Source organism: Mus pahari, chromosome 11 (genome assembly GCF_900095145.1).
Source record: "Mus pahari chromosome 11, PAHARI_EIJ_v1.1, whole genome shotgun sequence".
Lineage (NCBI taxonomy): Eukaryota > Metazoa > Chordata > Mammalia > Rodentia > Muridae > Mus > Mus pahari.
Window position 1 is genome coordinate 40252244 of NC_034600.1, and position 23500 is coordinate 40275743.

The 23500-nt window shown below is 42.6% G+C and overlaps 1 protein-coding gene across 12 annotated transcripts in view; it reads left to right on the forward strand.

The window, feature by feature from the left end:
• The window catches only part of Pde4d (phosphodiesterase 4D), a 1422283-nt gene that overhangs the window by 1380039 nt on the left and 18744 nt on the right, over nucleotides 1–23500 (forward strand). The window contains exon 1 of one of the 12 annotated variants that reach the window (XM_021208488.2): nucleotides 18450–18874. The exons of the other annotated variants lie outside the window; for them this stretch is intronic. Coding sequence (XP_021064147.1) covers nucleotides 18827–18874 — 48 coding nt within the window. The 5' untranslated portion in view covers nucleotides 18450–18826. Of the gene's footprint in view, nucleotides 1–18449; nucleotides 18875–23500 lie in introns of those variants that run through there. 12 annotated transcript variants of the gene reach the window in all.

The window sequence follows — 23500 nt, forward strand, 5'->3', positions numbered from 1 at the left end:
TCTCTCTCTCTCTCTCTCTCTCTCTCTCTCATGTGTGTATGTGTGTGTGTGTGTGTGTGTGTGTGTGTGTGTGTGAGTATGTGCATCTCTCTGGTCTGGAAACATTTCTATAAGGATTTTCACTTTGTTGACTAGTAAGGTCTTTGATTATAATGTAGCAAGTCATGGGAGACTAAAGGGAAAAAAGCTAACAGTGTCATTGGTTCAGTTCCTGTGTCAACTTTCTGTGTTGGCAAGCATAAACTAACCCCTCACTCCTTGCTTCTATGTTTCATTAAATAAATCAATTACTAAGAGAATGCTTTCAGTTATCATCAATCAATTTGATTTATAGGAAAATGGTAGCTTCTATGGCAGAGTATTATTAACTATCCCGCCCTTTTTTAAAAAAAAAAAAAATTCAAAATGTAAGGCTTAGTTGGGATAAAACAGTGAGTGTTCTTAGCATGATTAAAGGTTCCCTGGACAACCTCTTTCCCCAAAACCGAGGCTAGTAGACAATGCTTCGAAGGACCTGAGGCTTTTCTAATGCATGGGGATGTCAGGAATGGGAAAGCAGTTTCTTCACTCCAACAGTTGGGTGATGCACCTAGAGACTTTCTTAAAGAGCAGACACATCCATGATGTTCACTAAGATATTACTTAAATTGGACACAGCAGCTAACATAATAATGGGTTTATGATCTTGTACCGTGGAAAATGCCAAGCGTTTCTTCTTTTGTTATTGTTTGGTATTCTTGGCTTTTGGAAATATTTTTGCTGAACTCTCTATGTAAGGCAGATGAGTGGCATTTACTTACTGGCCTGGCGCACGCACTATTAGTGCTTACAGCAGCCCTGCACACTATTAGTGCTTACAGCAGCCCCGCAGAGTGGAAAGAACATAGATGTTTGTCGTCAGGGGAACTCGGTTTCAGATTCCAGCTCTGCCTGTTTGCTCCCTAATAATTTGGGCAGCAAGCCTTGCCTTCCCAAAGCTAAGTGTCTTCATTTATAAATACAGCAGCGAGAAGGGCAATCTGATTGGGATGCTGGGCTAGGGATCTAGGGCACTCGGTAGAGTGAGTGCCTGCCTAGTATTCATGAAGCCCTGGGTCCAACCCTTTGCACAGCATAAACAGGGCCACCAGGTACATGCCTGTCATCCTAGCACTTGGGAAGAGGAGAGAGCGAGCAGTAGTTCAAGGTCACTCACTACTTCATAGATACGTCAACCCTAGCCTGTAATATGGAGACACTGGGGAAGGGGTATAGGGAGAGAAGGGGTAATATGTAGGGAGGGAAGGGAGAGGGAGGAAGAGAGGAAAGGAAGGAGGGAGAGCATATGCTACAATGTACACAAAGTCCACCATGGTGCAGAGAGTACCCTGAGCGCTCCATACACGTTATATGTATCCATAGGAAAAACTGAGCTTAGGAGACCCCGGTATTGTATTCCTTGTCGTAACGTAAGACTGTGTTATTTCCGTAGTCTATGTTAGTGCTGTTCCAAGCTTGTGATTCCCATGTGCTTTGATGTGTGGTGTTGTACGTTAAGTTCTCATTCAAAGCAATTTCAAGAGGTACCCAGTGGAATATGCTCCACATTAAGCGATGACAGCTGTTATTGCTCTCATCTATATTATGATTGGTAGGTGACAAAACGAGAAGACTTGCACCTGAGGTCCACACATTTTGCTCACCTCAAACGGATGCTGGGTCTTGTCATCTGACTGCAACAAAATAATATTGCAGTTATTAGGGCATGTTGGGTTTCCTTTCTCTGCTTCCAAGGAGCTTTCTCCCCTAGGGGAGAAAATGGTACACTTCTGCATGATAGCTTTCCACTCTGGGATCCCCCTGCCTTGTCCGGGAACCCCAGTGGCCCTTGGGGTTGTCTGGCTGGATTCACCCTCTGCCTTTTGCTAGTATAAATTGGACCTTGTGACTTCTGTGCATCTGCTCTCTGGTCTGCTATAGATGCCATGATGACTTCATGAATTTTGTAGGCAGAGTCAGGAACACGGTTGGTCCTGAACGTGTCCCGTCATTTTTTTTTTTCCCATTCCTAAAAGAGTTTTTCTTTGAGGGTGGTACATTAGGTAGGGGTCTGCTGCCGTCCTGATCCTTTTGATGTGTGTCTTCCAGAGGGCTGGTGATGTGGCTCCTAACCCAGTGGAATTATTGTTACGGCTCCTTTTCTCTTGTTTCCTCCCATGACCTTTACAAAGCCAGGATCTTGTTTTTCCATTTGTTTTCAGGGAGTTCACACCTTTGGCTTCTCTCTGTAATTGTACAAATGCATCCTAAAAACAAACAAACAAACAAAAAACCCTAACATTGAGTTTTCATTGTTGTTGGTTTGTTTGTTGTTGTTTTTTAAATGCCTGAAACTCTGAGCTTTTTCCAGCAAAAATGCATAAAGCAGTAGCAAAGAATAGCCTATCCAGTTTTCCCTAGAAATAAAGGCATGTCCCCTTCCAATGACACTGGAAGTACCCAGGCACACCCCTTCTTGTTACTATTTAATGTTCATAAAAGCATGTTCAGAACACAGCCCTCCATTCCACTTTATAATATCTTAACCAGTCTAGTATGCCACAAATATTTCCGTGCCTCGTCAGAAGAGGGGAGTGACAAACACCCACACCCCTTATCATGGGCACACTTAGCACTTAAACTCCGATTTGTGTTATCGCATTATAGTAGGGGATTGGGATTCCCTTAGGGAGATAGTTGCTTCTATATTCAGGCAGGGAATATACAAGAAGAGCCTGGAGCGTCTTACGGTGCCAGAAAGGAAGGACGTGATCACACACACAGAACTCCCCTGATGAGGACATACCAGCCTGATGCAAGAGTACACCGAAAGAACACCCGGTGGCCTGGGCTGGAACAATTTGAGCAAGAAAATGTGATATTAGGTTATGACCCAAATTATAAAACAAATACACATAACCCATACTGGAAACAACAACAACAACAAAACAAAAACCCCAGTTGAGCAAATAATCTGGTGCATAGACAAACTTGTGGGCAGGAGCATGCCGAGTCACTGTTGTAGGCTCTCCCCATAAGAAGGGAGAACTCTGCTCCCCAGCCCCCAAAATATGGAGACTGGACAAAAATTTCCTTCCACATAGCGTAGTATGAATTGGGTGGGTGGGGGTTGGGGGGGAACTTTACCCTGCAGTGACTACTGACAAGTGTTGCCTTAGCCAGGTTGTCAAGGCCAGCACTGGCAGCTGCGAGCCGTATTGACCATATATCCTTGATATGATCTGATAAAAATGGCTCTTTGCATCTGTTAGTCTCCTACGGGGAACATGGCCCCAGTCTAATCGCAGGAATAAGTTTATCAGACATATTGAAGTTTGCGACATTCTACGGACTACCAGGTCAGAATTCCTCAGAACTGTTTAAGGTTAGTGATCACCAACAAGGAAAAACGTAGGAAACTAACCCAAGCGAGAAGAGCCGTGGCCAGGTACTGTGACATCTTGTCCTAGGTGGGCCTCTGGGACAGAAACAGACATGTCCTAGGGGGCTAAGGGACCCTGAGTCGTCAGTGTGTGTGTTAGATTACCGCAGCAATTATAATTGCTGAAGTGTCAGACACAGGAGAAATTGAGTGTGGAGCAGACACGACGTTTAGCTTGTCTGTGCACGTTTCCTGTGAGTAAACATGTTCTAAAACAGAGTGGTTTAAAACTTCCAACCTCCTAGGCACATCCGAATGCTGCCTCCTCTATCAAGCCTGTTTTACTCCATTCCCTCCCCCCACTCCCCTGACCTCCCTTCCTCAGCCTCCAGCTTTCCTAATTGACTGTGAGATTTTTTTCTTTCTTTGACCTTGCAAACATCTTTCTGTGTGATTTTCCTGACCTCTTAACATGGCTTGCTGCTGTTTTATTCTGGCGACAAGGCTTCCCATAGTTCATTTATCCAACACTCAGCATCAATGTGCCCCTGTGTAGGTGTTCACGTAAAGTGGGACCTAGCAAGAGGCGTTGGTTACCGCAAATGTCAGTTTTCACTTCCGATTGGAAAGCTGAGCACTAGAATGCCTGCTTTTCCTTTCGTTAGTAGAACCCTGAGCAATTCTCACTAGGAATTTCACTATAACATAACACAATGTAACATATTCTATATTAGTCTTAAGTTGGTTCAATTAAATATTTTATCATGCATTGGCAAAACCATGCAGGTCATGGAAGCGGCTTCCCTGTGTTTCCTTGCGTGACTATTTGATTAATAGCATTCTCCTTATCAGCTTATTATTCTAACTGAAAGGGGTTCATTGGGATGTTTTCCCTACTAGCCTGTGAAAACATGATGTGTGTTTTGGACTTGTCTGTTGGATAGGATTCTGGGAAGTTTTGCCCAGCGTGTGTGCTTTAGTGCCCACTATCATCTCTGGCCTGCAGCACAGCCACCCCTATGGTGACAGCCCCTAGCTCTTATTGCTGGCAACAGTGTGCTATACAGATGTGGGCACCCTAATAGGAAGCACTTTGGCCTGTCATAAACAGGTCTAGGGTATGGAGAACACAGTTGTGATGGGGATGTATCCATAGCAACCAGGCTAAGATGAAACTGCCATATTGGAATACATTCACACCAATGGGTGTGGCCCTCTCCCCAGCTTCAGGAAGCTGACTCTCCAGGCCACTGTATCTGTTCACAGCAACGCTCTTGTTGCACTGTTTCGGTCTTAAAGAGGAATAAAGACATCGTAAAGGAGTATGCTTCAAATTATTCAGAGGAGTGCCTATCAAAGTGGATGTCTTGTCTTAATTTTCTTTTTAATTTTATCTGATCATTCTGATCCAAACTGACTATAGAACAACAGACATTTCCCCACAGTGGTAAAGCTGCAGGGGAAAAAAATTTGATCATACAAAAATGATTATTTTTAAGGAATTATATATACTGAATTGTACATATTTTTTTAAAGCTCATTGCTGAGTAACTACTTAATAGCTTTATGCCAGCTCCAGTGCTTAGAAAAGAAATGCGTTCTTTGCCCAGGAATGCTTCTATTTTATATTGGCTAGGTTTGTCTTGTCTTGTTTTTAAATTTTAGGGGAAAAAATGAACCATATAACCATAGTGAAATTTGTAGCAAAAAAAAAAAAATTGAGAAAATTACTTTCCAATTTAGAGATGCTTTCTGTTTTTAATAAAGAGTATTCATGTAAGTATTTGCAGATACATTTATATCACTCTGTTATGTATGAGAAAAACTCATTTCACTAAAGAGGCTAAGCTATAATTCTGTTGAAAGAACATTTAAAAAAATTAAGACAAATTTGGAGTCAATTCCTTTCTTTGGCTGAGGGTTAAGCTTCGTGAATCATAGTGTTTTATTTTTATATTTTTAATATTTCAAGTAAACTTTGATAAAATGAAAAGGATTAACATCATCTTTGTTGTCAGCTGTTGACTTTCTGTTCTCTGGTTTCACAATTTTATGCTCCCGGTGTAGCCCCTTAGTTCTCCCTGACAGTAAGCAGAGATGAGTTTTGAGACATCGTAAAGAAGCCTCTGGAAATAGACTCATTTCTCACTACACATCAAGAGAAGATTGGTTTACCTGGGAGTTGTTGGACCCAGAGCTGAGTTTTTCCATGTGTTGTTAGTGGTTGAAGGGCACAGAGGGGGACAGTCAAAAAGTCCATAGTTCACAGAGCTGCAGCGCTGTTCTCTATGGGAGGAGTCAGATCCAGTGGGCAAATGAGACTTCCCGCTCTTTGGTCTTCCTGTCACATATTTTTACATTGTCCTTTCGGCACATATGACTTCCACCGTAGCTAGTTAGAAAAGTCCCGCACAGTTATGTCATGGGAACCACTTTTGTGTGTTTGCTCACACACCTCCAGCTGGGATTTCTGGTGTAGTCATGAAGTCAATGCACTGTATGTCAGAAACTTTCTACCATAATCCACAGATGGATAGAAGGAGAACCATACGGGTTCTCAGACTACATTTTGAAGGTATGCATAGACATTTAATGACCGTTTGAAGTGACAACAGCAACATGTTAATTCCCAGAAGGGGATCCTCTACTTACCAAAGGATGGTACATCAAGAGTCTAGGACATCTTGTTTTGCTTCCCTTCTTGTCTAAGTCGTGTCAGATGGGAACGGAACTACCTCAAGCTCAAGCTCAAGCTCTTTGCAAGAGTTTGACTTAAGGCAGCCTGATCTTTATGGGAGGGTCTTGAATAGGACCATGTAGCGAAAGCTTGAGGCGCAAGTTGGCTGAGAATTTAGGAATAACATGGGATAAAGCCTGGCTGATGGTGGGGGCAGACAGTTCAGGAAGGGTGTAAGCAGCCTTAGGATTTTAAAATTAGCCCTACTATAAGTTGGCTTGGAGCTGGGTTTTTGTTGGGAGTAGTGCTTTTTGGTTTTGTTTTCTTCTAGTTGGGACAAAAGGAAATAAGGCTATGGATTTCTGGGTTGGGGTAATAGATGAAAACTGCAGAAAAGTAGGGTAGAGAACTTATTTATGGAGTGTAACTGAGTTCCAGCTGACCTGGGGTCAAGACTCTGGCTGGAGGCAAAACTGATCAGGTGGTGTCCCCTGCCCCCCTTTCTCACTCCAGCCTCAGGGCTCCTATGGTGAAATGCAGTTGTCATGAGAGATTGGGACAGCCTGGAAGGAAGAAAGAAAGAAATCCCAGACAGGTCAGCCAAAGGGTGCGAAGATCTAAGGGAGGACAGTCAGCTGTGGGTGTGGGAGGAGGGGCGGGACTGACTGGAGAGTGAGATTTATGGCCACGGGTGTATTTCATGAGGCTCAGCCTCTTTAGCACTCCAAGCTGGTGTCACCTCCTTCACCTGTGACCTCCTTGAGTCCTGGCCCAGTCGCAGCAGGGGTAGTTTATGCAATCCAGCCCCAATCCAGCCGCTGGGCCACTCCACCCCCCCCCCCCCAGGAACGTGTTGTTTGGGAGTGAAGGAAGTTGAAGAGGCATGGGCATAGTAGGGAGCAAGCTGCAAAAGGATGGAAGAAACCAGGTCACAAGGAGTATGGGTGGGTCCTAGGAACGGGGCCTTCGGCTGCTCCTAGATGCTCCAGTGGAACGGAGGGGCAGGTGCTGGTGCCCCTTTTCACCATTCTGATGTCCCCTACATTCCAATGAGTTTTCCAACCCCAAGGCAGGATAAAAATGTACCGCACACCAAGATGTGACCTTGGATAATTAAATTGTTCCTGTCTCTCTGAGCCTGTCTTCTATGTCAGGCAAAACATATATAACCCGCCTCTTAGGACTTGTCAAAAGCAGAAGCCTGTGTGTGCATGGAGGCCCCGGGGACTATCTTTAGTAGGGATGGCACCGCAACTATTTTTAAACTTAAAGGTCAACTTTATATGCTGCTGTATAGGTGACCCATTGCAACCGGAGCTAGAGTCAACAGGCGTGGTGGAAGCTTACAGGGTGCCTTTGAAATCCTGATACCCAGTCGCAGTGATTTATGGGGCCTCAACTCTCTCCAGTATGCAGTGCTCACTGAGTTTGTTGACTTTAGTTTTAGTTTGGTAGCCTAGCACCCTGTGATAGCATATTTTTATTTAAACTGACCAGTTAACACTGGTCACCCAGGGTTATTGTGCACTAAGGCAGCCACAGGAAAGGGAGCCCTTGGAGATCTTCATTCTGGGGTCCCAGAGTTGGCCCCTTTTCTTGTGCTTAGATTTTTTTTTTCCCCTCTTTCAGGGATGATTTCCAAGGCTCTAGGTTCTGTGCAAGCCACTGAGACCGTAGCTAAGGAAGTGTCAAAGATCAACAAGGATGCTAGCTACCTTTCCTGGTAGAAGTTGAACCGAGAACTAAAAGAGAACCTTTCTTTCTCAGACTAGACATGACAATCCAGCTGAGAAAACAGGAGTGCCAGAGCGATGACCTTGAATCTGGTGCCATCTCAGTGATGAGGGTGTGGTCATGAGTCTGACACTAGCCATGGCCAGCAACAAGAAATTCCCTAGTGGTGCAGTTGTTATAGGGGTTGAGAATGAGTCACCATTTAGGTACATGATCCACTTTCTGCTTACTGTCAGCCACTTAGCAGAGAAATCACACTTGGGCTTCTTAGTCAAAGGCTGCTGGGTGTTCATTTGTTTGTTTGTTTGTTTTTAATTCCAAAAATCTTTTTCCTTAGAGGTTTACCTAATTAATTTCACTGAAGTAGAAGAGTTTAACAAAAACAAAACAAAACAAAAAAACTAGCCCTGTGTTACTTGTCAAGGCTTTTATCTCTAAGTGAATCCAAACTTTTTAATGCTAGACCTGCCCTTGGTTTTGGTCTTTGTCCGAGTCGCCTTTGAATGATGTTTGCAGTTTGCATTTCGTGTGTCTTTGCTACTTGGGGTGACCTGTCACCGTCTCCCCACTATACCACTTTTGTGGGTAAAAGATTTTAGTAGGGGTTGGGTATGTTCTATGCCTTGTGACTGCCGACAGTGGGATACAGTTTTTAGTTTCTCAGGGAGGGATGTTTTTAGGCTTGTTCTTAGTGACCATCTCCAAGGTTCCTATGTGAAAAGGGTGATTTGTGTGTGTGTGTGTGTGTGTGTGTGTGTGTGTGTGTATGGGTGCATACCACTACCAAACACGCAGACATACTATGGAAAACATGGCTGGCCATAGGAGCAAGCCATTGTGTGCTAATGAACAATAGACAACTTCATCTCCTTGTAGAGAAGTTCAAAGAGCATCGGTGCAACCCAGAGGAGCAGAATGATTGGGAAGCATCCCAGAACTATTACAGAAGTTGATTTGAGCATCTAGGGATCATGTAGGTGACAAGAAGTGGAGTGGTTAGACAGTGCAGGGTAGAATGCTTATTGGGTGTGCTGCTGGGTGTCTGCGGAGGTGGGAGAGGCTAATGGTGCTTCTGGAAGCAAAAGCCTGGAAGAAAGAATCTAGTTATAGGGCCAGAGGCAGACACCAGACCTATAGATTTGGCAGCACTCTGGGCTGCCCTATTTGCCAGTCTAAGCCACTTGTAACTCCTGAGAACCTCGAGGAACTTTTACATTTGATTATAAGGAAAACAGCAGCAAAAAGTACTTAAGAGCCAGGGTCATCTTGAGTGGAAAGACCCGAAAAAAGTTGAATCAGAGAGCTAGGCAGCAAGGGGAAAAGGGAACAGGTTGGAAACAACATGAAAGGAATGGATGAAGGCAGGAAGACAAAGGTGTTGAGGAACAGGAGTCGGCAGACAGAGAGGTGGGATTCTAAACCCAGACGATGAAGTGCTGATGATTTAGTCTTAGGAGAAGAAGCCAATAGTGGGTGGGAGATGTTGGACAATCTCTCAGTTAAGTCTATCAATGTGAAATTGAGATGAAGTGGATGATCACATAGAATTACCCTGCGCACCTTCTGTAGTTCAGCCCTAAGATTAAGAAAACAAATGGTCGGGATACAGAGATGGCTCAGGTTCAAGAACACTTCCAGTTCTTCCAGAGGACCAGAGTTCGGTTCCCAGCATCTGTGTCATGTGTCTCACAGACACCTGTAACCCCAGCTTCAAAGAACCCAAGGACCTACCTCTCGGGTGCTAGCTCACATATACGCATGTACATGAACACGTGTATATAAACAAAAATACATGTAATAAAAATAAGACAAATGGGAAGCCCTGACTCATTGTTGATGGAAGTGCAAGCTGGCAACCATATGGGAATGGAGATTCTGCACAAAGCTAGAAACGGATCAGTTGCTTGACCTAGCTCTACCCCTGGACGTATACCCAAAGAATTCTGAATGCTACCACCGAGATATTTGCTCACATATGTTGACTGCACTATTTACAGTGGTTAGGAGAAATGCCATACCTAGACACAGTTTTAGTTTCACAAGGCTTCACTGTCAGTTTTAGAAGACAGTTTTGTGAATGATCAGAACTGTTCATTCTGGATGCCACCTGCTTGCTTTAGTCCCTTAGTGCCCCAAATAGAAGTTTCCATGTCCTGATTCACATGTGTACTCCCCACAGCTGCGAGAGGAAAGTGACAGCCACAGCTATTATTGCTCCTGTTCTACCATTGATCACTGTTCATAATGCTTGCAGTGTTTTTGCATAAATGGATAGGGCTCAGTGCTTCCATCTGTTGCTGCATTTATAAGATGTGTCCCTGAGCAATGTTCTTTTGCTTTTTGTTTTTTGTTTTTTTTGTTTTCTTTAAAAAACTTTGTCCTGTGTCAAGAAAGAGCTCCATTTAAACAATGCAGTTGGTATTGTATTAGCTATACTTATACACATTTAGTCAAGTAGAATGAACTTACACAGTCATTGTTCAGGAGAGTTAGTCTACTGCTATAGCTATCTTCAGACACACCAGAAGAGGGCATCAGATCCCATTACAGATGGATGTGAGCCACCATATGGTGGTAAAAGTTGAACTCAGGATCTCTGGAAGAATAGTTAGCACTCTTAACCGCTGAGCCATCTCTCCAGCCCCTGCATGCCATTCTTAATCTGATTGTATCCTGTGCGATTGGAAGTAGTTCTGCTGATGAAAATAAAGCTTACCCGTGGAACTGTGGCCGCTGCTTCATGCGCTGCGCTGAATTATCTCCATTGCATGGGTTCTCAGGTGTTTCCTCACAGTGCAGAGAGCCTTTCAATAACACACTGCAGACAATCATATGGGGGCCTCTAAAGTAGCCTGTGCTCCACACCGTTGTGTACCTCACAGTTCTCAGTCAGGGTAGCAAACTAGGAAAATGCCATTTTAAAACTGTGTTCTCTGTGGCTGTTGAGCTCTCCCCACCCATCTTATTGTTTTGAGATAATGTCTCACTCTGTAACCAAGGCTGACCTGCAACTATGTAACCCAGGCTGGCCACAGGCTCCTAACAGTTCCCAGCATTAGTATATTGAATGCTGGAGGAATTCTAGTCTTGAGTCACCACCATGTTACACTACTTTAAATGGCTCAGCAGTTAAGATCACTCTTAACTGCTGACCCGCTGACCCGCTGACCCGCTGACCCGCTCTTCCAGAGGTCCTGAGTTCAATTCCCAGCAACCACATGGTGGCTCACAACCATCTGTAATGGGATCCAGTGCCCTCTTCTGGTGTGTCTGAAGACAGCTACAGTGTACTCACATACATAAAATAAATAATTCTTTAAAAACAATTTTATTATTGCCCTTAGTTTAGTCTTCATTCTTGAAAGATTTAAATTACACATGACTTAATGAAGATACTGCTCTTGGTGGACACTAGATTCTACCTTTAGTTATTTTTGTGTGACTTTGAGTGAGGAGTTACCCAGCCTTTCAGAGTCCTAATCCAACGCATTGTCTGTTCACGCCCCCTCTAAGGGACTACTCTAAAGACACCAAGAAAAGTTTTAAAGCCATGAATCTGCTTTAATGTGGTGCCTTTGGAGTATTTGAAGGTGGCTTTTTCAGAATTCTCTGGCAGCCTTCCTAGTCCAGAACTCTAGAAGGATGTGGGGGTAGGGGAGGGGGAAGGGATGGAAGATCCTGGAATGCTTTAAAAGCACATGGAATCTTTGCACACTTAAATACTGATATGGGGGGGGGAGGTTAGCTTTCCCTTTTTCTCCTGCAAAGCCACCTGCCAAGACCCCTCCATCTCCATCTCCATGGTGCTGGCATTCAAACCTGGCCTAAGTCTGCACCATTGGTCCTTTCTTTAATCCCAGGGTTCACCTTGTAAAGTCCTGGCTACTCTCTCTGTCCCAGGAGCTTCTTTTCTCCCTCCCTCCCCCTTTTAAAGAGGTTACAAGTGTAAACCATGCCAGGTTTAAATTATAAAACATCTCCTCCTCGGAGCCTTCCAGAGATGCCTCTGCGTCCTCCCACGTGGCCTCATTCTGCGTGGTGGGTCCCACCTCAAGTCTTCTTTCCCCTTTAAAATTTGACACTGTGTTTAATTAATACATAAAACCAAAAAAAAAACTGTACATACTAATAGGATACCATCATGTGGCATTACAAAGCATGCCTACTTAACGAAACCCTTAAATCAAATGAAACACACCTGTTATGCACTTCCTCCTGGTGAAAACGCGTCTTGTCTTCTAGGTTTCTGAAATACACTGCAGATTCTGTAGGGCACACCGGAACTCCTGCTGCTGTCTGACCATCAGCCAATCTTCCCCTGATCTTCCTCCTGCCCCTCTTTCTCCAGCCTTTGTATGATCCACATTGATGTCTTCCCAGTTGATAAGCAGGTTGTGCACACACTTCCCGAGCCGCACTGCAATTGGCTCTTTCTAGGTAGCTGGGTCCCGTCTCAGTTCTTGACCTGTGGGAGCTTTCCTGACTTTAATGTTTTCCCTCTTCTCATTTATTTTTCTGTTTGTTTATTTACTTACATATTTGGCCTGGTGCTTTATTGTTTCCCTGCTCCTGGGTAGCTATTGAACAGTTATCTGTGGAGAGAGTAAGTGAATGACTATTAAAAATACTTGTATCTGGTGCTGGAAGTCTGCTACTGTTACAGGAATCCTCTATGCAACTCCAGTGCTGTGGGTTGTTTCCACCTGCTGGTCCTAACAAGGGTTCATTAGTAAAGTCAGTTTGAGAAATGTTAAATAAGAGGTAAAATATAATCAAGGTTACATCGTATAGCTCTTATACCGTTACATAGTATATCTTTTGACTGTGTTAATGTGTATGACCCTCATTAATGCCTTGCTTTGTGTCTAAAATGACAATTTCACAGTGGACATCATCTGAAGGTGTTTTACTAGGTAGATGTTCTTTACATTGCATTCTGGGAAATTCTGCCTTAAACCCAAACCCATCTTATGCGAGAGGAATGTTCATATGCTAAAAATGGGAGGCAGATTCTCCCTGACTAGAAAGAGAACAGACTGCTGACCTCCCAAGTGTGGCTGGATTCAGAAAGCACACAGCTTCTGAGAATGGTTGGGTTTGGCCAGCGGCTCTAGAACATGGATTCGAGTCGGCACCCAGTATGCATTTTCTGTCTTTTCAATGATGACTGACTTAGCACGGCCTGAGATCATCCTGTTATGCATTGATTTTGTTAATTAGTTGTAACCGTTCGTTGTTTGCTCTGATGGAGTCTGTAGCATTTCTTTCACATAAAATCATGCCATCTGCCGACCATGACAGATTGACCCCCTACATTCAAACTTCGAAGCAAAGAGGCCTCACTTATGTGAAGTTTGTTCAGTTGCATTGATTATTCCTCAGTGAAACCGAGGTCATGCTAGGGATAGCCATGATGATGGTGATTTTAGCGAAGCTAACTAACTAGTTATGAATGTACACAGCTGCCTATATGAATCCAAGCTGTGTCAATGATGAATTTGTTACCTCTCTTGCTGCTATAAAACACCATGACCAAGGCCACAGGTAGAAGGAAGGCTTTGTTTGACTTGGTGCTTCATTATGGCAGAACAGATGTGTTGTGGCTAAGGGCAGGAGAACTGAGGGCTCATGTCTTGAACCATAAGCAGGAAGCAGAGAGAGACCATGGAGAGTTGTGTGACTTTTAAACCTCAAGCCTGCTCCTAGGACAGACTTCCTTCAGCAAGGCCATACCTCCTAAACATGCTCAGACAGCCCATGGGGACCAAGTATTCAGAAATCTGTGCCTATGCGTGGTACTCTCATTTCTCATTCAAACCACCACATATGTTCATGTGTCCTTAGTTAATCTACTTTGCCAAGAAATGAAAATACATACAGCAACTTAGGTTCCTGTTAACTTGGTTCAACAGACATAGCACATCTGGTGTTACACTCTTTCTTGCTAAGCCTTTCAGGTATTTGCTGTTTTAAATAAAGTCATTTGGGGAAGAAAAAAAAAAAATAAGGCCATGATTTAGCCTTGGATGTTTCAGAGGATGAATTAAGTTTTTAAAGGTCAGTTTTAACTGTTTATGATTCTCTCAAGAGACGGTACCACTTCTGAAATGGTACATTTGTTCTCTCTGGGCCTCTGTAATATCATGTTTTGATTTCGTCTCATTCCCTATTCAAACCATTTTGTCTGTGATGCCAGTCTGGGCCTCAGAGCTGGTTAAGTCAGATTCATATGGCTTATCACTAGGGGGCGCCAAATACCAATAGATGCAGTGGAGTGACTGGCAGTCAGGTTTTAATAGCGTTTCTCAGGAAAGAGTTTTTTTTTTTTTCCAATGTGAAAGTAAATTCTAAATTACATAATTTAAAGGATCGATTATAAACGAATTCTAGGCTATTATTGACACCGTCTAAAACTATCTCAAAGCACTTGAAAAACAGAGGCTCCCTAGTTTGTGGTAGCTATTGAATTTAATGTCTGAATTTTAGTTTTGCCTCAGAATTCTGTATGGAGGAGTTAATAATCACGTTTTCATCTGTTAATATAATCTAAGTGTTAACAGTATATGTAAGCACCTACTTAATATTGACTTTATTCCTGGCTACTAAAAACTTCCCTCTATATCTTTCATTTTTATGTGGACGGGTATAAAATGAATATGACTGGTTATATAGGATCAGATGTTTTCAGTTTCGTGAGTGCTGTGTGATAAACAGCTGCTGCTAGGAAGGTCTCCCTGAGTCTGAGGTGCTGTGAGAGCCAGCACACTTGTTCTTAAGTATTTCAAGCACATTGATCCTAGGTTCACATTAGACTTGATGGCGGCCACAGACCAGAGGGTAAAGAGCGAACTCTAAGATGTTCTTTTCTTGTGGACACACATTAACTGTGCATATGAATGGAGTCCAGTGGGACACGCCCACACGTAGGTACAGCATGTGTCCACACCTCCCCTAGCCCTTCCCTGCCCTACTGAATGCTGTCCCATTTTGTCAGCCTTTGACTCTTCCATATATGATCGACACACTCGCAGCACCGCCTGCAGTGTGCAGTGCTATGAGGTACTTACTCTCTGTCACTTGAGAGTACTGTGAAGCCACACTGTCTGATTTCAGATCCCAGCCCTGCAGCTTCCTGTCTGTGTGACAACCAGTCTCTTTAGGGCCCAGGTGTGTTGTCCACTGATTACCTTTTCGTGGCCCCATCTCAAAAGGTGTTTCCTATCCTGTGGTGTGGGGTCCGTGTGTGTTGCGATCAGGTGTTCCCCGGATGTGAGCATCTGAAAACTCCCCTGGTTAGGAACTGAAATGTGTGCGTATTTTCCTGGGACTGCGCTCTCTTCCCTCCATCTCTCTCCTCTTCTACAAAGTCCACACGATTTCCTCAGACTCTCCTTCATGTTGGCACTGTGGCCCGTTCAAGCAGCAAGGTGAAATGTGTAAGGCTTCCCCGTGATCTGGATGCCACAGTCAGACGGCGTCACTTGATCACAAAGGCCAGCTCAGTTTCACTGTAGAATGTTACAGCTTGCTAGGATATTTCTGGGCGAATTAAACTGCCGAAGTAGGCACTCTAGAAGTTAGGACCGTATGCTAAAGCAAGGCTTCTTAAACTTTCCCCACTTGTGAACCCGTGACTGAGAAATCTTCATGTGACCCTAAATATATGGGTATATAAAATAAATGTATCAATCTAAAACTTACTGACAATAAATCACAAAGGGCTGTATTGTAAAATAATTCCTTGATGTGCCTAACAGCTTTTTCCTCACTTACTAAAGACTGAAATACGTCTGCACTTTGATGGATGGATATGATTGCTTAATCTTCTATGCAGAATTAAATTGTGGCTATTTGATACTGTAGGACGTAGAGTAGTTTCAGTGTGACTTGGAGTTGATCAGCAGTTTAGATTTGTAATCATCAATACTAATAACAACACCCCTTTGCATAATAAATACAGAGTACAACGTGGCGGACATGTGGTTAGGGACAATTGAAAAATGTAAATCGTGTTTTAATCTCATCAGCACAAAATCTGTCGCAAGATTTAAAAAAGCAGAGCCACTCCAAGGTAGTTTCTAAATCGAACACTCTTAAGAACACAATCCAAAGCTACTCCAGTTTGATGGTTAACTTGGCAAAGAACGGCAGAAAAATATCAAGTGTGTTTTGTGTAATTGGATTAACTGTGTGTAGAGTAAAAGCCCGGCAATAACATGCAGTTGTACCCGATTTGAGCCAAATTGGTTCCGACATCGCTCTTTGGTGTCGCCTCACAGTACAGAGTGTGCGAACTGTGTACTTTTAGCCAGGGTCCTATGAAGTCACATTCTATACAACCCAGGTGACACCAGACACCTCAGATTCATCATGCGCTTGATTTTGAATTTTCTATTGTGTGTTCAGAAACTTTGTACTGTTGCACAACTTTGTGACCTTGCATTCAGTCTCATGTGGGGTTCTGACGCACAGTTTCAGAAGCTGGGTACTAAAGGCGTTCAAGTTGGAGTCCATGCCCTGAGTATCAGGGTGTAGTGGGGAAAACCGAAGCTGCTCTCTGCCTCTGTGATGATTTGGATTAATGTGGTGAGAGTGGAGACAGGAAGGAACAACCTTTATCTTACAGAAGACAGGACTGGTCACAATGTTTCAAAGGAGAGGAGTACACTAGTGGAAGGGAACACCCTAGGGTTACTCAAGGATTCACTTGGATGATTTATGTTAAACACCTGATAGCGTGTGACTCACATGAGATACCCACTGAATGGACAGAAAGAGTCACAGATTTCTTCTGAGGCACTGGAAGAAACACAGGCCCAGTGACTGCAGTGGGAGTAGTTATACGAATTACTTTAAATAGAAAAACGGTTCACGGTTTTGAAGAAGTTCCAGGTGACGGGGAGGGCAGGACATTTGAAATGGGAGAGTATTGTGAATTTGGAAACGTGGTACTAAAGTTCAGGCGAGAAGTCGTCATGAAGGAGTGTAGGCCCGAAGCAGCCCGTGGCGAGCCAGGGTGGAAGCCTTAACAGAAGGCAAAGAAAGGCATGGCCAGAGAAGCCCGAAGAAACAGAGCCGGGCAGGGAGTGGAAAGCATCTTCAAATGAGGCAGGATATGTCAAAGGTAAGAAAAATGGAGGACAGAGGAAGGCGAGGGGTGTTCTGCTGGGTTATTCTGGTGGAGGATTGGGGTTGGGGATTTAGAAGAATGAAGGAAATGAACCCAAAGGTGTGATGAGTGTCTGAGAACCCCAGCAGCAAAGGATCTGATCGATCTAAATCTCAGAAGCAGGGAAGGCCTTTCCCACCCTCACCCTTGGGGATGTTTTCCCACCCTCCCCCACCCTGCTGCCGCAGCCTTAAAACAGTGGATAGTACAGAACCCTATATAGGCTGCATTTTTTTTTATTAGTTATGTGGAACTTAAGGCACAGTAAAAAAAAAAAAAAAAAGATAAAAATACACTAGAATATTAGCAACAGTCTGCTATCACCAGTGTTATTAAAACCTTGAGAATATTTCTGGGGTTTTCTGTTTTCAGCACTGAGTTGGCTGAAAGTACCTGGAATTATGGAAAAGGACATTGCAGGACTGCTGCGCTAGACAAGTGTTAGGGTGAAACGTACTGAGGCAGACCCGATGCAGGGTGCTGTAGAGTAACCACGGCAGGGAGTCCTAGAAGCCCAGAGTAATAAACCGAGACAAGAATATAGACCTTATGCAGAACTTTGCAATAGACTAAGAGCAATGAATATCTCTCGTTCCTCATCCACAAGATCTCTTATGGTAAAAGTTATACAGAATAATACCATGTCGAGCAGAATAGAAAAGATTGGCTTTCCCACAAGAATGTCCAGTACATTTTTAGCCCTCAGGTTTAAAAGGTAGGCTTACTCTCCGTTTCCGCGCTGCATGCCTAAAAGCTATTCAGTTCTTTCTCGGCTTCATCGGGGATGACAAAAATGTTCTTCTGGTCAGAATATAGAAACTGGAATCTGTATGCATCACTGCATTCTATATCCAGACAGAGCCATGAACTTCCAGACACTCCCTCCCTCCTTCATTTAGTCAGGTTTATATTTTAGACTTTGTACGTTTTTAGAGTGTGACCGTATTAACAATAGAAACAAAGGATTTTGACCGCAGACTTCCCCAAGGAGAAAGGGATGCGTTCTCGTTTGTGAAGTCAGGACCTGTAGCGTTTCATTATGATTTTGCCAGTGTGGTGGGAAGGGGAGGGAGCAAAATCGCCTTTATCACCAGGAAAGCCACGTGTTTGGGATTTGAGACAGACTGTGCACATTGAGATGATATCGGAATCCACACCGACTGGCAATGCTTATTTAAGAAATGACTACAGATCTTGACGGCTTTGTGGTCGTTATCCGTCCCTGTGAGAGGGAAGCCCCATTCATCTTCTCGCAGGCTGCAGGGAGACCTTTATTAAATGGCGTTCCCCATGTGGGAAGGAAAGCCTCTTTTTCCCTAGAGGCTCACCTTGCCAACCAATCACAAAGCATGATGAGCCGCAACCTTCCCCCTGCCCTCCTAGAGCAGAGATGGAATGTGATTGGTGCATAGTTGGTTCTATGGGCGGGGTTTCATGTCACTCTTCCCTGGCTTCCCCCACAGTTCCTTATTTGGTAGCCTTTGACAGAGCTAGTCTTTCTCAGAGCTAAGCATCTTGATATACATTATTCATTAAGCCCTGGAGCTCGGGAGAGAAAGATGCAGAACCTTAGCTCTTTAGCTGCTCCTCCATCACATGGATATTCCTTATGCAGAATAGTTGCTGAATTTCGTTCCATTTCGGAGTTTTACAAATGGCATGTGTTTAATGGGAAGACGGCTGGATGGGATCATAATACGATGCTTTCTTATTTATACTTAGTTACCAAAAATCTTTAAATTCCCACACCCTGAATGGCTTTGTGGAAATTGGTAGAAGTCACGGTTTGAAGAAAAGCACATTTTAGAACTTGCTGGCACATATACATATAGACACATAATCAAAAATGCCTGAAGCAAACTATTTATTGTCAGTGTCTTGGGGCTACATAAAGGTAAGATTTATTTTGCCGATAAAATTGTCTACTTTCATTGAATAAGAGGTGGATTTTAACTAATTATAATGGTGTCTGAGCAATTTATTTCTTCTCTTAGATATGAACTGGGAAAGAAGTGTTTTGTTGCTGAAGATAAGATTGTATAACTGAGTGTCAGGAGTACTCTGTGTATTAAGATAGAAGATTTTGCATGTGCATTAGTTCTTCTGTGTGTCCTATATAAATTTAAGTTATGTTCTAAATAGCAAGGCAGTGAAATAACTTAATTGCAAATAAATTATTGTACCAAATTCCTTACTGTGACTGATGAATTCTGATTGGCACGCCGCATTTACATCTTATCAGTTGATATGTGGTTCTCTTTGAGTGCTACTTTTGACTTCAAGTGGAAAATAGTGGGGTTTTTTCCCCTTTGTCTTTAAAGCTGTAGATGACTGAATGCTTGTCATTATATTGTAAACTTGATTATCTGGAGATACCTGTAAGAAAGTTTATTCACACCACGGCTTGATTTTAATCTCAAGTAACTGGTAAGATCATGAGGATGCTGACCCTGCTTCTTCACCTGCCCTGCTGTAAAGCTGTCCTTGAGTTCTGTCTCATGATTGAAGCAGGGAGGAGAAAACCCCTGGCTCACTTCAGCCTGGAATGTGTGAGCCAATCACAGCACATCTTTTCAAAGATATCTGTCTATTCTGCTGCCCTAAGTACTTTCAGAGTGAAGGCTCCGTCTGTTGCTTTTTCCATTTCTTGGGGAAGCAAACTTTCATGTCTGCTGCCAAGGTTGACCAGAATTCTAAGAAAGCTAGTGATCCCTCTGCCTTGCTTGCTAGGATTTCTTCTCTCTCTCTAAATCTCTAGGGTAGTCCAGATTTTCTTTTTTAAAAAAAAAAATGCATCTCATGTTTTTATTGCCTGAGTTTTGCTGCCATTTCTTGTCTTAAAATTCCAGTAAAAAGCAATATAAGAAATACTCATACCCTCTCCCAGACACTCTCTCTCTTAGCTATTCCAGCCCCTTGAGGCATTTTAATGACTTTTGTCAGTATTATGACTATGAACAATGCCTATACAAATCTAAATATAGACTCTTAAGGCTTACCTTTTAGGAAGACATTTGCTGGACTGCTTCATGCCTGTGTTAACAGGCTGCCCCTAAACTTTTAAGAAAGTCAAATATTGATATTTGGTCTTATGTGTTCTGAAAGATTCATTTTTGTAGAGCGAATGCAGTACTCATTTAAACAGGTCTTAATATTGATCTCTTTCATACCTGCAAGGCATCATATCCAAGGGATTATTTGAATTTCATGCTGGAAACAGTTGTCAATGCAGTATGCATTTAAATAGGTCTCAATATCTCCCACACTGGCAGGGTACCATATCCAAATAATTGTTAGCAGAATTCCAGGATGGAAACTGTAGTCATTGTCTTACTGCTGGATGCACTGCATCTTTTCATGCACACAGGACATGTCATGCACCCAGTTGGGGTCGGTCGTGTTACACAGTTACATAGGACTGAATTTTTAAATGCTTCCTTTGTTTTATTACATATTTTGCATCCTTGCCCATCTTAAAAGAAGACCGTAAAGAGAACTGGAATTCTAAAACACAGAACACAACATTCAAACATCTGCAATTAGACTTTGCCTTATGATTTAAATGCTACACACACACACACACACACACACACACACACACACACACACACAGACACAGACACTCTGGTGCATAATGAGAACAAAGACCTCAAAAGCATCCACAGAGAAATCTTCCTCTTTCTTCCCCCCTAGTTGTAACCACCATTTGCTGTAATGGTTTTAAACCATTTAGAGCAGAACAGAACCAGTAAGAAAGTCATCAATATAAAAGAGAGGTAACCTTCAAACATAGCTACATACCCAATTCAATAGTATTTTCACAGAGCTTTATTAAGAGGCACTTTTGCATTCACCCATCCTAAATCAACTGGGGGGGGGGGGTGTAATGGTATTGCAAGGAGGAGACATTCTGTTAGGTTTTTTTTTTTTTTTTAAGCCATTCTTCCTTACTCATGGAAATAGTCTATAAATATCTTAATAAACATAGTTATTCAAAATGACAGAAATTAACCTTGTAATTAAAATGTTTGTTAAAAGCTTTAATATATCATTCTTTAACCAGGCAACTACAAGTTGAGAAAGCACTCCTGACCACTTTTGTGGTTTTTAATTTAGCATACACAGATTGAAACTCTTATTAGCAGAANCCAAAAAAAAAAAAAAAAAAAAANANAACAATTTTAACTCTTCAAAAATGTCCTTGGAAATCCACCCCCCCACCTTTCTTTAGCTCTCCTGGGATGAATACTTTCGGGAGTTGCTTTAAATATTGTCTAATAATTATGTTAAAAATGCAACGTTGCCTTCTTTGGAACACAGCAGGCCTTGGTAGGGAGGCAGGTGTGCGATGTAGGGTCTCTCCAACCCATGCTTCTACGTTTTAGACAAAGAGGGAGAGGAGTGTGGGACTAGACTATGATACAGCACTATTCAGGGGAGTCTGCACTGGAAGGCTGTACAGAAGAATCTCTTCAGTGGCTTTTTCAAACTTAGTTATTTTATTGTTCTAACCGATGATTTGTATGAATTATGTCAACAAAGGTGCAGAATAATTGTACATGAGGTTCATCATTCTTCCAGCAAACCCAAATCATTTGTATGACATATCTGCAGATATCTGCAGGTAGCATGAACATGAGAATGTCCCAGCTGCCATGTCCAGCAACATATTCATCCTACCAGTCTATGTGTAAGGTAGACGATGGATCTGTGGATTCCTGTCTCGTTTTTCCCAGTGGTCTTCAGGGAATGAGCATCTTGGTGCTTCATTGTACTGAGAGATGTTCCATGTGGCTGGCACTTCCTGTACTGTCTGCAGAGAGGCTCACACTAGCCGAAAGCAGTACACACCTCACCCCATTTTGATATGGGCAGGTAGTTCTTAATGGCAACTTCAACTTAAAAGCATGGGCCACTTGAAATTAAAGAGAAAATACATCACTGGCTATGTGGTTAAAATATTTAGAAAACCTTCTTTTGAATATATTTTACCTAATGTGTACATTCTCCCAAGGGTAAATTACTTATAAAGCATTTTTTTTTTACATGTGAGAGATTATACATAATATTGGCTTTGAGACAATGTTTAAAATGGTTTTGAAACAGCTGTGATTTCCCATATGGGCCCTTGCCTAAATTCCTTTATGCAGATGGATAAAATGGGGATTAGCTGTAGATGTATCTATATAATCAGATATATCTTTGTGTCCTTTATTGATAAAAAAAATCAGTTATCAGTATTAAAGGCTCAGAAATCAGGGTTGATCACCACAGAAGAGCTAACGAGAAGAACTCGAATAACTGAGTGTGTGTTCTTTGGTGGGCAAAATAGAAGACAGCTTGAATGGTTAGCTCGTTTAATTAACTGTAAATTGACAATTTCCTTAAGAAAACATAATTGGTAAATGACGCAAATTTTGATCACTAGCTAGTGTAAATGCCTTTCGAAATAATCTCAGGAAGTCTCGTCTTAGTTTCACAGGTAGTAATGTGTGCTGCTCTGTGAGTGCAAACAGGACCTGATGCCTTGTAGTGTGTGATGCAGTACGCATGCCTCAGTACAAAGGCCTCAGAGCAAATACAGCCAATTGTCTGTGGTTTATATCTCTGTATTGTCTGTGGTAATTATTTCTGGGCAGTGGGGATTTAAAGGTTTTTCTAAATCTGCCCTTATGTCTAGGTTTCTAGATTATTTTTAACCATATATGTGTGTGCTATGCTTAACAAGAATGTGTACAAATACATAGGGTAAGATGAGCACATTTTATGTTTCCACATTTGAGAATATACTCGTACCTGCAGACCGACACACACCATGGCCCGTTCTTCCTACCTTTAAGAGAAACTGAGCATGTGTTCCTTGTGTCTCACCGTTGGCTTGCATTATCTTGTACAAATGATGTAAAGACAGCAAGAGTAGTGAAAATTCTAAATACACCGGATCAGGTCTAAAGCTTGCATTTCATATACTTCCAAAAGATGAGCTCATTCCTTTTCTCTAGGCTGACAAGAGAAATCTGTGAGTGAAATGTAAAGTTTCAGTCACTACCATACATATATAAGAAAATTGCTTTTTTATATATTTTTGATCATGAATTTAATATTGGTTACCTTGTGTATTAGAAAGCGGCATTATTCTCAATGTCCTTGTTTGCTTTCTGTTGCTATGATAAAACACCATGACGGAAACCAGCTTGCAAAGGAAAAGGCTTAGATCACTTTACACTTCCAGGCCGCCAGAGCAGGAAACTGGAGTCAGGCACTGAAGAGGAGGCCATGGAGGAATGCTGCTTACTGGCTTGCTCTCCATGGCTTGCTTGGTTTGCTTTCTTATAGAACCCAGGACCGCCTACCCAGGAACAGTTGGCACAGTTCCTAGTGAGCTGGACCCTCTCATATCAATCTTTATGAAAAGCATCATAGACTTGCCTACAGGCAATCTGATGGAGGGGTGTTTTCTCTCTCTCTCTCTCTCTCTCTCTCTCTCTCTCTCTCTCTCTCTCTCTCTCTCTCTCTCTCT